This window comes from Littorina saxatilis, linkage group LG9 (genome assembly GCF_037325665.1).
Source record: "Littorina saxatilis isolate snail1 linkage group LG9, US_GU_Lsax_2.0, whole genome shotgun sequence".
Classification (NCBI taxonomy): Eukaryota; Metazoa; Mollusca; class Gastropoda; order Littorinimorpha; family Littorinidae; genus Littorina; species Littorina saxatilis.
In genome coordinates, this window is record NC_090253.1 from 19,285,175 (window position 1) to 19,298,119 (window position 12,945).

Genomic DNA, 12,945 nt, shown 5'->3' on the forward strand with positions numbered 1-12,945 from the left:
ATGTGACTGGGTGAGACATGAAGCCTGTGCTGCGACTTCTGTCTTGTGTGTGGCGCACGTTATATGTCAAAGCAGCACCGCCCTGATATGGCCCTTCGTGGTCGGCTGGGTGTTAAGCAAACACACAAACAAACAAACAAACAAACAAACAAACAAAATCTTTCCTTTCTTCTTTCTTTCATTGCTGTATGTTTTCCCTCTTATTCTCTAGTTCTGTTTGCTTTTTATGTATTTCTTTCTTTTCTGACTTTTTCATCTTTCCCTTCTTATTTCCTTCATTCCTTCTTTTCTTCGTTTGCTCCTTCTTTTGTTCCTATTTTTCTCCCTTCCATCATTCTGTCCTTCCGTCCTTGATTTTTGTTAGGACTTTTATTTTTTGGGGGATAACAGTAGCAACTCGTTGTCGTCCTGATATTTTGGCGTAACTCGATTCTTGGCGACTTTGATGTTTTTGTGCTTTAGACTTAGTAAATCATTCTCCATGAGTAATATTCTATCAAATACGATGGACAATACATGATATAACATTTAAAAAATATTTTTTTTTATCCATACCAGGTACAAATATAAACACTATTTTATAATGAAATAATAATGTTTGGCCTTCTGCTGAAAAGCTGTCAGGACAAATACCAATGGCTGTTATGCTATATGGCGGAATAAATTCTTGTTCGTTTTCTTATTAAAATGAGTTACACCAAATGTCCATGACGACATCGAAATGTGTCCTTTTTCAACAGGCAGTGAACGCGTGGTGAAAGAGCAAACTTTGAACCAGTCTCCAGTTTGCTCACAGACAGTCAGCATCACACAGCCAGAATCTGTCTTGGAATGTGCATCCTCCATTTCCGTCTCCAACACTAGTCCTCTTACCGATGGAGAAAAGTGAGTGTATGTGCGAGGGGGTGTTCTTTCTTTCTTTATTTGGTGTTTAACGTCGTTTTCAACCACGAAGGTTATATCGCGACGGGGAAAGGGGGGAGATGGGATAGAGCCACTTGCCAATTGTTTCTTGTTCACAAAAGCACTAATCAAAAAATGGCTCCAGGGGCTTGCAACGTAGTACAATATATTACCTTACTGGGAGAATGCAAGTTTCCAGTACAAAGGACTTAACATTTCTTACATACTGCTTGACTAAAATCTTTACAAAAATGGACTATATTCTATACAAGAAACACTTAACAAGGGTAAAAGGAGAAACAGAATCCGTTAGTCGCCTCTTACGACATGCTGGGGAGCATCGGGTAAATTCTTCCCCCTAACCCGCGGGGGGTGAGGGGGTGTTAGGGGTTGGGGCAAACAATGAGGATGGAGTTCGGGGGTCACGCTTGAATGTTGAATAAGAGTGAAAATATTGATGCTTGTTTTCATATGCATTTGGTTTAAAAAAAAAGTTTCACTTAAGGACATAGATATTTTGTGGAGAATTTACGCGTTTGGCGGCCACAATTTTGTTGTAACTCACATGTATTTAGAAAAACTAAACTATTTACAGTTATTGACCTTATTGTGGACAGTGACTTAAGCCCCTGAGAAAAATTTTGTTTAAAAAAAAAAGCCACCACCAGTTGGTGGCAGTTAGTAACTCAGGTTATGCACCTAAATCAATTTCAGCTAACTGGCCCGTAGTTATCATGGATTTGGTAAAGCAAAACACAGCAAACGCGACAACAAAGGACATGTATCTTAATTAAAAATTCAAGGACAACAAAGTAAAGATAAACTAGTTATAGTAGAGACTGGTGCAAAAACACGGACATAATAAGCGGTTTTTACAAAAATGGAATTTAACGGCCCATGTTTAAACCATCACACCAGTTTGGTGTCCATTTTGTTTTTTACTTTGAAAACAGCGTTTATGAATTTGGTTATTGTTGTTGCTGCTGCTTTCACTGCTGCTGCTGCTGCTGTTGATGTTGATGTTGCTGCTGTTGTTAACAAACATTCATCTCTACCACAGATTGTGTGTGGACATGACAGCGTTGGGCGGCGGGTACTACAATCGTCAAGACGAATCACAAGTAGCCAAAGGCACCGTCACTCTGCCTCAAGTATCCACGTCTCGCAGACTCTGTTTCACCTACGATGGCACCAAACCCGTCCACTGTTCCCAAACACCTGGCGCTTCTGGCTGCAGCGGGAGTCTTCTGGAACTATCTACCCGTTTAACTCGCTCACCAGATATACGGGTGACTGTGGGTGGCTGGGTAGACCCTGTACCGCGAGGCGTACCCGAAAGTTCAGTGTCCAAGATTGCTAAGTATTACGTGGAGGTCCATGACGTTCACGTGTCTACTACCTCTGTTGTCGTCCAGGTGAGGTTCATGTTGTGGTTGATGACATTGTCAGGGCCTTGTCTGTTCACTTGTCCGTCTTCCTATCTGAACGCATGTTTAATGTCCTTTGCCCCATCAAGGAGTAAAAAGAATAAATGTACAAAAAAAGAAAAGATTTTTGATTGAAAAACTTAAAGCTGAAAGACTGACAAATAACTACAGTATGTTTTTTTGTGCTTATATCGCAATATTTTGATAAAGTGGTTGGTGCAATAACGTACTTGTACGAGCAGTACAACATTCCTTATGTTCTCATAGCTATCATAAAAGCAACAACTGGTTGTTTTGTATATTTTTGATAACCTGACTGTTCGCTATTTGTATATTTACCGCTAGCCTTAAAATTAATCTGCTTTGAAGACACCAATATAAACCGTAGGCTTGATGTAACTTTCATACCTATCACAATGGATATTTCATGGATATACGTGAAAAGAATTAAATCCTAAAACCACTCAAGCAACTGCTGATATTTGTCCCCAACAGGAAGCCTCAGCCAGCAGAAAACAACTGCCCGGTAACGCGCCTTATGACGTCAGTGTGACGTTACCGGCAACAGAGCCAGGTCTGTACGCCGTCATCCTGGAGGTTCATGACATTGCGGGCAACGTCGCGTACGCTCGACGTCTCGTCCTGTACGACAACTCTTCGCGCGTCGTCCTCAACACCGCCTTTTCCCTGAAGGTAATATTCGACAGCGAATGAGAAAAAGGGGCTTTGTGGAATTGTTTGATTGGCACAGTCGAACGTGTCTATAACGACCACCAAAGGGACGAACTACAATTAGTACTTATCGACAGGTGATTGTTACAGAAAGGTGAATTTTGTAGAAAAAAACCTCGTCGGGATTTCTTTGGTGTGCTTGTAATGGGCAGGTGGTCGTTATTGGGAGGATTTTGCCAGGGCAGGTGAGACTGTAAGTGTAAATGTGTCAGTGAGAAAAGTTGACGTTTTTATGTCCGTGTCATACATTTCATTATTAGTATATTTCGTCGTTGTACGAGAAGTGCATGGGCCTGTTCTCTTGTTCATATTCTTAACACTTGTTTAAAACATGCTTGGCAAATTGAATGTAAAAGCACACGAAGTGTGACATGATGCGTATTTACTCTACACTAGTGTAGAAGAATAATCCTCCTCCGGTTCCATGTCATTCACGAGTGACGCACACGACACAACTTTCGCTGAACAGCAATGTGTGTAACAGTTATCAACTGAAAGGTATGTTCTGTTTTTCAGTAAGTACTGGAATATAATGAAGTCAGTTTTTACGTCTGTTTTTAAGCTGGGTATATTCGCTATGAACACGAACCTTTGTAACTGTCTCAGATACCAGTGTTCCTACATTTTTTCAATTCATATCCATTCAGTTTTTGCTTTTAAAGCTATGATACATGATATGTGTGATTTGCACCATACAATTATTTCCACAGTAGTAGCAGCCTGAGTAGCTGTTTCTATATTTCCTGTTTTGATTCTTTTTTAACATTCTGTTTAGGTCGTCTCAGCGAATCCATTGGCCAACCATCGCTGGCAGACTGACTTCAGCAGAGACGTTTGCTTGGAGTGGAAAGATCGGTTCTACAACGACGCGTTCTTCCACGCTAATTACTTCTTGCCCGTGAGCCCTGACCGGACGAGAGAGATTGCAGGGGTGTACGACCAAACGACGGGAACCTTCCCTGTCAGCGGAACACCATCTGTTCGTGGCATTGTGAAGTTCGAGGTGAGTTCGTTGTATTCATGCTTCAAAGAATGGTGATAGGTGGACAGATGGGTGGGTGGGTCTATGGATGGCGGATAGGTGGATGGATGGATAAATGCTGGGTCGATGGATGGATGGATGGTTGGATGGAAAGGTGGGTCGATGAATGGGTTGATGAATGAATGGGTGGATAGATGGATGGGTGGGTCTGTCTAAGGATGAGTGGTTGGGTAGGTCTATAGACATAGATAGGTCGATGGATGGATGGAGCGATGGTTGGAAGGACGGATGAATGTGGAAACTAATTCAGTCATTAATTAATATGTAAAGGCCCTTTCCTTCTTCATTTTTTTCCGACTGCCTCTTGTCTCTCTTCTCCCCCCTTTTTCTATCCTTGTGCTTGAAGATCAAATGTTACTGTTACAATCTCAATATAAACATGCCATGAGACAGTTTTTTCCCCGCGAATCTTAGCATGAACAAGATTTTAAGATATGTAGGCAAACAGAAACTCCAGAGAGCTGTCCAAGATTTTTGCAGGACCTGTAATTACAGTAGATGACCCATCTCAGTCGTACTACGTTTTTGCATCTTAAAACCCTGTGTTGCTGAGATACCTCATCCCTCTCTCTGACCGGCACGGTTGGCCTAGTGGTAAGGCGTCCGCCCCGTGATCGGGAGGTCGTGGGTTCGAACCCCGGCCGGGTCATACCTAAGACTTTAAAATTGGCTATCTAGTGGCTGCTCCGCCTGGCGTCTGGCATTATGGAGTTAGTGCTAGGACTGGTTGGTCCGGTGTCAGAATAATGTGACTGGGTGAGACATGAAGCCTGTGCTGCGACTTCTGTCTTGTGTGTGGCGCACGTTAAATGTCAAAGCAGCACCGCCCTGATATGGCCCTTCGTGGTCGGCTGGGCGTTAAGCAAGCAAACAAACAAACAACAAAAATCCCTCTCTCTGTTTTCAGACCTCGTGGGGACAAGAAGGAAGCGCTCAGGGGGCATGGCTAATCGTGCATAACTTCACAACACAGTCCACCTGCTTCCCTTCCGTCACCCTCCATGATGGCAGCACCTACAACTTTGACGTCAGAGCCACTGACATCATGAGCCGCAGCATCACCGATGACGTCACCTTGCACGCGGACAGCTCGGGACCTGAACTGCGCGAGCTTGGCCTGAAGGGCGGAAAGAAAAACAGCGGGGTGTATGTACACAGTTCTACTGACCTGTCCACTATGGTGCTGGTCATCGAGGCCTCTGACCCCCACAGCGGGATCAAGACTCTGCGATGGACATTGGAGGAGGAAGGGGGTTCGGGTGGTGCGCTAGGAACGCGAGCTGTCTCCGTGCAGAGGCTTGGAAACGGGGTGAGTGTGAATCGCGTTTTGCCTTTTTCTCTGCTGCTGATTTTTGGTATGTGTCCGAATGGAAGGATGACCGTAGTGTATACAACATCCATGGCAGACTTTAGGTGGTGCACATGACCTTCACTTTCACGTTAAGAAATGTATGTTTAAGTGTTTTGATGACTTCAGAACACTTCAACATAAATGTAATCATCACTAACACTCCCCAAAATGTTGTGATTTGAAATTCGACAGAAAACGTAACTGTTTTTTTTAAAGTTAGTCAAGTTATGACCCGTCTCGGTTTACCTGTTTCGGCTAACTAGGTGTTTAGTTGTCTTGACGAAGACTCACCCCAGGCTTTCAGTGTCGGCCTGTTAGTTTCAACCCGACAGATTGGCAAAATGTTTCGACATAGCTTTATTGACGCGACTTGTTTTTCTTTGCAGACGAGATGCGGATCAGAAACACATTGCTACTGCCCGGCAGTGGGACAGTGCGAGGTCTACCGCTACCAACTGACCTTCAACAGCCTGGTGGACGCCAAGACACACACAGCGGATCACCATCGGAACTACGACGTCACGCTGAACGCCACGAACTGGGCTGGGCTCTTTGCTCTGGATAACCTCAACATTTTGATCGACGCTTCGCCTCCCACAGTGGGCGTGGCTTTGGAAGGTCAGGATGACCTGGGAGAGGTGGATTTCACGCGCGAAGCCACGCTGCACGTGCGATGGCACGGGTTCAGGGACGAGGAGAGCGGGGTGGCAGAGTACCGCGTGCTGGTGTCAGGGAGATGTCTGTCACTTGATGAGGTGGAGGCGGCTGTGGATGCTGTTGAGGTCTCGGCTGGGTCCGCTCTCCGTGCTACGTTTACTCTGCCGTCAGAAGGTGAGTGCATTTTGGGATTATTGTTATATCTATGTACTCTCTCCCCCTTTCTCTTTCTCTCTGTCTGTCTGTCTGTTTGTGCTCTCTCTCTCTCTCTCTCTCTCTCTCTCTGTCCCTCTCTCTTTTTCTGTCTCTGTCTCTTTATCCCTTTCTCTCTCTTACTGTCTCTGTCACTGTCTCACTTTATCTCCCTCTCTGCACAGACTGTGCACAGACTGAGCAACCTCACCAAGAACCGGCTCAAACGGAGCAGTTTTGTACACGAGAGCAAGAGACTTTCTCGACAGTACAGGGAAGTCCTCCCACAGAACACTCTACCTCTGACTCAAGAAGAAGAGGAAACCCCCAAGGCAACAGAGAAACCAGGCATCCAGATCTGCACCAGTGTTCCACATGTTACCTCAGGAGAAGATCAGAATGACACAGCTCGACAGGCACTCACCTTAGCCCTGATCGACGAACAGTACCCAAAAGAGGCGTGGATCCATGTATACACCGATGGATCAGCAACTAACGCCGTGCTCAATGGAGGTGCTGGCATTCTGATCCAGTTCCCTGGGGGACATACAGCTACATCCAGCGTTGCCACTGGCAAACACTGCACAAACTATAAAGCAGAAGCAGAAGCTCTCATGCAGGCCGCCTCCTTGGTTCAGGACTCCGCTGACCCTTGCTACCAAGTTGTCTTCCTCTCGGACGCCCTTTCAGTCCTTCAGGCCCTAGAGAACGACAAACTCCCACAGCTGGCCAAAGCATTACAAATGGTCAGACAAACCAGAAGAGTTGTCCTCCAGTGGATACCAGCACACTGTGGGATACCAGGAAATGAAAGGGCAGATGAGCTGGCGAAAGAAGCAGCCGTGGAAGACCAACCTGAAAACAGTGTCAGCTTTAGTGAGCAGAAGACAATCATCGAGGCATTGATGAGACCAAGGACAAACAGAGATGACTACCACACATTGTCCAGAGAGCAGCAAGTCAACCTCATCAGGCTGCGTACTGGCCACAACAGGCTCAATGCTCACATGAACCGAAAGTTCAAGCTAGCGCCATCACCAACCTGTGCCTGCGGCCAAGAAGACCAAACAGCGGAACACATCTTACAGCGATGTCCCTTACTAGATGAGGAACGAAAAGAAGTGTGGCCGTCACCAACTCCCTTGCAGACCAAACTATATGGCAGTCGACAGGAGTTGGAGAAAACGACAACATTTATCACCAGTGCTGGACTGATCGTGTAACCTCTGCGAACGCCAAGAAGAAGAAGAAGAAGATCTCCCTCTCTTTCATTTTCTGTCTGTCTGTCTGTCTGTCTGTCTGTCTGTCTGTCTGTCTGTCAGTCAATCAATCAGTCTGTCTGTCTGTCTGTCTGTCTCTTCTCTCTCTCTCTCTCTCCCTCTCTCTCTCTCTCTCTGTCTCTCTCTCTCTCTCTCTTTCTGTCTCTCTCTCTGTCTCTGTCTCTCTCTCTCTCTCTCTCTCTCTCTCTCTCCGTCTCTCTCTCTTCAGATCTCTGCCAAAAGTATATATACAGAAACAACTAGCGGAAGGAGAAGACCCCTCTTTGTTAAAATATCTCATCACCGATGCCGCAAGAAACTTTAGCCATAAAAATAGGCTTATACTTATATTGTGGACATTAATTTTGAGACGAATGCGCCAGTTAAATGAAAGGTACGAATGCTTAATGAGACAATAATAGAACGCTTGTTTAAAAAAAACAATTTTGAAGTACCCCCCAACCACACACGTTCAAAGAACTGTATGTATTTAAGACACTTTGGTGCTAGATTCTAAGAGGATGTAGTAGGATCCTTACTTAAAATAATCTGATGATATCAAGTATTAAAACATAACGAAAATGAAAATATAACTTTCTGGCAATTGTTGTTAATTTGATGATTCTTTTCGGCCGTATTTTTTTTATATTCATGGATATATTTCAAATTGTGCAAATTATGTATTTAGATATGGCAGAAGCATTTTGTTTAATCTACTTGGAGTTGTGGTAATTGTTTCTCGGACGAGTGTAGGACAATCATCGAATTGTTTATTTGTTTGTTTGATGTTGAGCTTTTCATCAATTCAGTGACACAATTACGGAGAGAGAAAAACAGAGAGAGAAAAACAGAGAGAGAGAACTCGAACTCGAACTCGAACTAGAGAGAGAGAGAGAGAGAGAGAGAGAGAGAGAGAGAGAGAGAGAGAGAGAGAGAGAGAGAGAGAGAGAGAGAGAGAGCAAATGCTCGGCGTTGAAAAAATAGTCTTAACATTCTCCATCCATGTTTATGAACGATATATGTTTATATTGTCACGTTTCAATAGATCACAGAAGGTGATTATGAACGGTTAGTTACTGCTAACTAACTAACCACACCACGATCCACTCTCGCAGTCATACAAATAGATAGAATCAACAAAAGTATAAGTTTCAGACGCCTGTTTATATACTATCTCGCCACCTCCCTCGAGACTTCACTCCAAAAGATGTTTTTTACGTTCAAAACGTAAAAATAGGTCACTGACAAAAAATGCCAGTTAAAGTTTAGAAAATGATAATAACACGCTGATCCCGTGTATAGATAGGAAAGTTACTGGTCTGCCTAAAAGCGCGAGTTATGCAGGTGTCACACACCCCACGTTGTCACCACTCAAATAAAATCACAAACATGAAAGATGACTAGGTGGTAAATAGGGTGCAATGACATGGTACACTTAGCTTTTTGCCACTGAGTGGGCGACCCGTAAATAGTTTATCTCCACAACTGCTCCGTTGATTGAAGTGCCGGCTGGCGTGGAAACGAAGCAGGGATCAGTGGAGATATCAGGCGCCTCACTCAGTCGCTAAAGGTCCTCCCCGTAGTTACCATAAATGGTAAGAAATGTAGAATGGTGGGACAACAACAGCGACAGCAAACCACCAGAACACCAGGTTACAGCATACAGAAGTCCCGGCTACCGCATACCCGCAACACCGCAGACATACGTAGATAGGTAAGAAGGCTGCAACAAAAAGCATCGGTGCACTAAACATTCCACGCTACCCTTCACACTCCACCTTTAAACATGTCACCCTTCTATATTTCATAGAGCACGTGGGCCTGCACAAACGAACTTTTAAAACAACAAATCAGCTATTTTCCTTCCTTCTCTCCATATCTGCAAAAACCATATACAGATTATTATTTTAGCGTCACAAAGAGCAAATGCATAATTTGGAAAGAACAACAGAGAGTATTTCATTCCACAAACATAGACTCGTCAACACCGTTAAATAACGATTTATTACCTCAACAGCCTAATGTAAGTAGCTCTCCTTTAAGCGAATCCGCTTCCTTTGTATTGCTTCCGTCCGTCGACGAATTTCCTGCCACACCCCCCTCTTGTGCTGAATTTACTTCATGCGTTGGAATTCCTCCCCCGCTCAGCCAAGAAACCTGACGCCTCGTCGTCAGCCAACATGTAAACAGCGAAAGGTGGTCTCTTCTTGAAGTTCCTAAAAGTCCTACTGTACAAGCAGAACGGCACGTTGATATAAAGTGAAGTATCCAACGTGTTGAAAACCATCAAACTCTTAGGAAGAAGACACCGACCCTCCTCTTTTGCTGCTGATGTTCAAGTGTATCGTTTCATGTCTCCACCAAACAACCTTGAAAACATCACGTGACTCCACGTGTCACGCATCCAGTTCAGTCCCAGTCGATTTTGCCCAGACAGCAAAATCAGCCACGTGGAACCCATGCAAAACGAAATCCCCGTGCTCAGCTATGCTCTGTCAGCTAAACACAGCCCGTTGCCCAAAAGCACAGGCGCTTTCCATCACAATTTGAGAAAGGCACCACACAGAGTGTTCCTTTCTCAATCCATGTCACTAAATCGTGACACATACAATTTCATAAATTATCAAAACCAGGGTTGAAAACATAATATCCCCAAGCATTACGATTGCCTGCTGTTCTGAGTGTCACAGACAGGGTAAATAAACATCTATATATCCTGAATGATTTACTTCTGAACGAATACCAATGACGATGTTAAAGATTACATCAGCAAACCCAGAACCCTCCTTTTGGCTGAGATTTTTTTTAAAGAAGAAAAAAGGTCTGTACACTACACCAGCGTGTGGGGCGATCGAGGTCACTGGGCTTTGTAATTTGTTTGTTTGTTTGTTTGCTTTACGCCCAGTCCACCACGAAGGGTGATATCAGGGCGGTGCTGCTTTGACATTTAACGTGCGCCACACACAAGACAGAAGTCGCAGCACAGGCTTCATGTCTCACCCAGTCACATTATTCTGACACCGGACCAACCAGTCCTAGCACTAACCCCATAATGCCAGACGCCAGGCGGAGCAGCCACTAGATTGCCAATTTTAAAGTCTTAGGTATGACCCGGCCGGGGTTCTATCCCACGACCTCCCGCTCACTGGGCGGACGCCTTACCACTAGGCCACCGTGTTGCGGTCACTGAGCTTTGTAATGTTATGTCGATATCCCCCGTGACGCACGCACGGACGTGTCTCGCCCAGAATATTTTAACGTCTTACTGCTCCAACAACTGGGGGTTACATCCTGTCTTTGAAACCATTCACCTTCGAAAGCATCACCTCAGGGTGGAAATAATGGCCGATAGAAACTGTAGACCCTTAACTGCTATTTCTGGTAAGCTACGAATAGGCTATACAAATATTTGAAATCCTGCTTTCATCAGAATCTTGTTTAAAAATCTGTCACTCTTAGAATAATAATTAAGTAGAAGTGCAACGCCAAGGCACTGCATACCTTAGCGAAAGACAAACCTCTCTCTTACTCTCTCCCTCCGTCTCTCTCAAACACACACACACACGAACACACACACACACACACACACACACACACACACACGCACACACACCGTGGCACACACACACACACACACACACACCCCAAGTTACACACGTACACACAAACACACTCACTCACACGCACTCACTCACTCTCTCACACACACTTCATACACACAAAACACACACACACCCCCATACGCACATATAGACAGACGGACATACACACCTTTACAAACAAACCACACATACACACACACATACACTTACGCACACGTCCATCCACTCTCTCTCTCTCTCTCTCTCTCTCTCTCTCTCTCTCTCTCTCTCTCTCTCTCTCTCTCTCTCTCTCTCTCATGTGGCCAGATTCTTATACCGTGTTTTTCAAAAAAGGAAAAGTTGTTTGGACTAGTTACCCAATGTGGAACAGGTGAACGAGACGGCGATGTGTTATACATAGTTTGTGCCGTGGAATGTTAGAGCAGGTTTGATAGCAAATAATGTATGCTGGTGTAGTACACTTGTGTTGTTGTTGTACCTATTCAAATTGTTGATTTTTGCGCTGGAAATGTTTGTATGTTAGAAAGAGGGAGAGAGAGAGAGAGAGAGAGAGAGAGAGAGAGAGAGAGAGAGAGAGAGAGAGAGAGAGAGAGAAGGAGGGAGAGAGAGAGAGAGAGAGAGAGAGAGAGAGAGAGAGAGAGAGAGAGAGAGAGAGAGAGAGAGAGAGAGAGAGAGAGAGAGAGTTTGTGCCGTGGAACGATTAGTCACCTGGCTGGCTATAGTGGGAGGGTTACTTTTGGTGGTCACATTAGATATTATGTTTTTTGGAAAGTTCGTTTTATTTGCAGCCACAGTTCGGTAAACGACAAATGGCTAAACCCAACCACCTAAGAATGAGAAGCGTTTTTGTAACATGACCCATATTCTGCAAAAATGCAGCCATGACGCATGGGGTAGGTTACAAAAAAACGTCATGTACCGCTTGACTGCATACGGATATAAGCAAATTATACCTTAAACGAAAGCTAAAGATTGTTGCCATCAGACAGCAAGTAAAATGCCTAATTCGTATACACAGTTTTATTTTTAACAACATCTGTATAACATGCGGACGACAAAACAGGAAATGCCATTTTCTCAATCGATATGTATAGCTAACTGAACGCCTGGTTGAAACCGCAATCAAAAACATCTTGAAAATTGTTTATTCTCACAGCTAGAATTATTTTACATCAACAATTGTTAATTTACCGAGGAAAACAACAGTCATATAAGATAAATAATGGATGATTCTGAATCAACTCCGAAAACCGAACCGGGTCGAAGCAAAAAAGAGTTTACACATACACAGGCTTGAAAAAGGATAATTTGGTTCAATATGTTAGATTTTTACCCATAACGTTAAAGATCAGCTCAATATAAAAGGAAAGTGATCATTGTAAAAGGATTTTGCTATCGCAAAATAATTCAACTTCCGGTTTTACCACATGGCGTCCATAATATTATCAATTTATTACATAGCGTGCATTTGTCAGAAATTATACTAAATGTTAGAAGCGATCTTAAAGTGAAAGTAACGTTTAATAAAAGTATGCGCATTTACTTATTGATTGATATATGACTAAAATAATGGACATGTAATTTAAACGTACAAAACGACATTTTGTACACTACCTCTCTAATAAAAACGCGACTATGACCGACCGATATGTATGTGTAAATTAGGTCATTGTTAGTGATGAAAACGGGTTTTCTTTAAAAGATAACACGCAAACTGTGAAGTTCAAGGCCATAAATGATTTTAGTACGACTTCTTCAAAACAGGTCTGTTTTTCACTCC

General features: G+C 43.8%; 1 protein-coding gene across 1 annotated transcript in view; it reads left to right on the forward strand.

The window, feature by feature from the left end:
• Positions 1-12,945, forward strand: part of LOC138975530 (uncharacterized) — an 87,512-nt gene that overhangs the window by 17,132 nt on the left and 57,435 nt on the right. The window contains exons 9-14 of the mRNA XM_070348237.1: positions 741-885; positions 1,964-2,318; positions 2,826-3,023; positions 3,838-4,065; positions 5,012-5,413; positions 5,842-6,286. Coding sequence (XP_070204338.1) covers positions 741-885; positions 1,964-2,318; positions 2,826-3,023; positions 3,838-4,065; positions 5,012-5,413; positions 5,842-6,286 — 1,773 coding nt within the window. The remainder of the gene's footprint in view (positions 1-740; positions 886-1,963; positions 2,319-2,825; positions 3,024-3,837; positions 4,066-5,011; positions 5,414-5,841; positions 6,287-12,945) is intronic.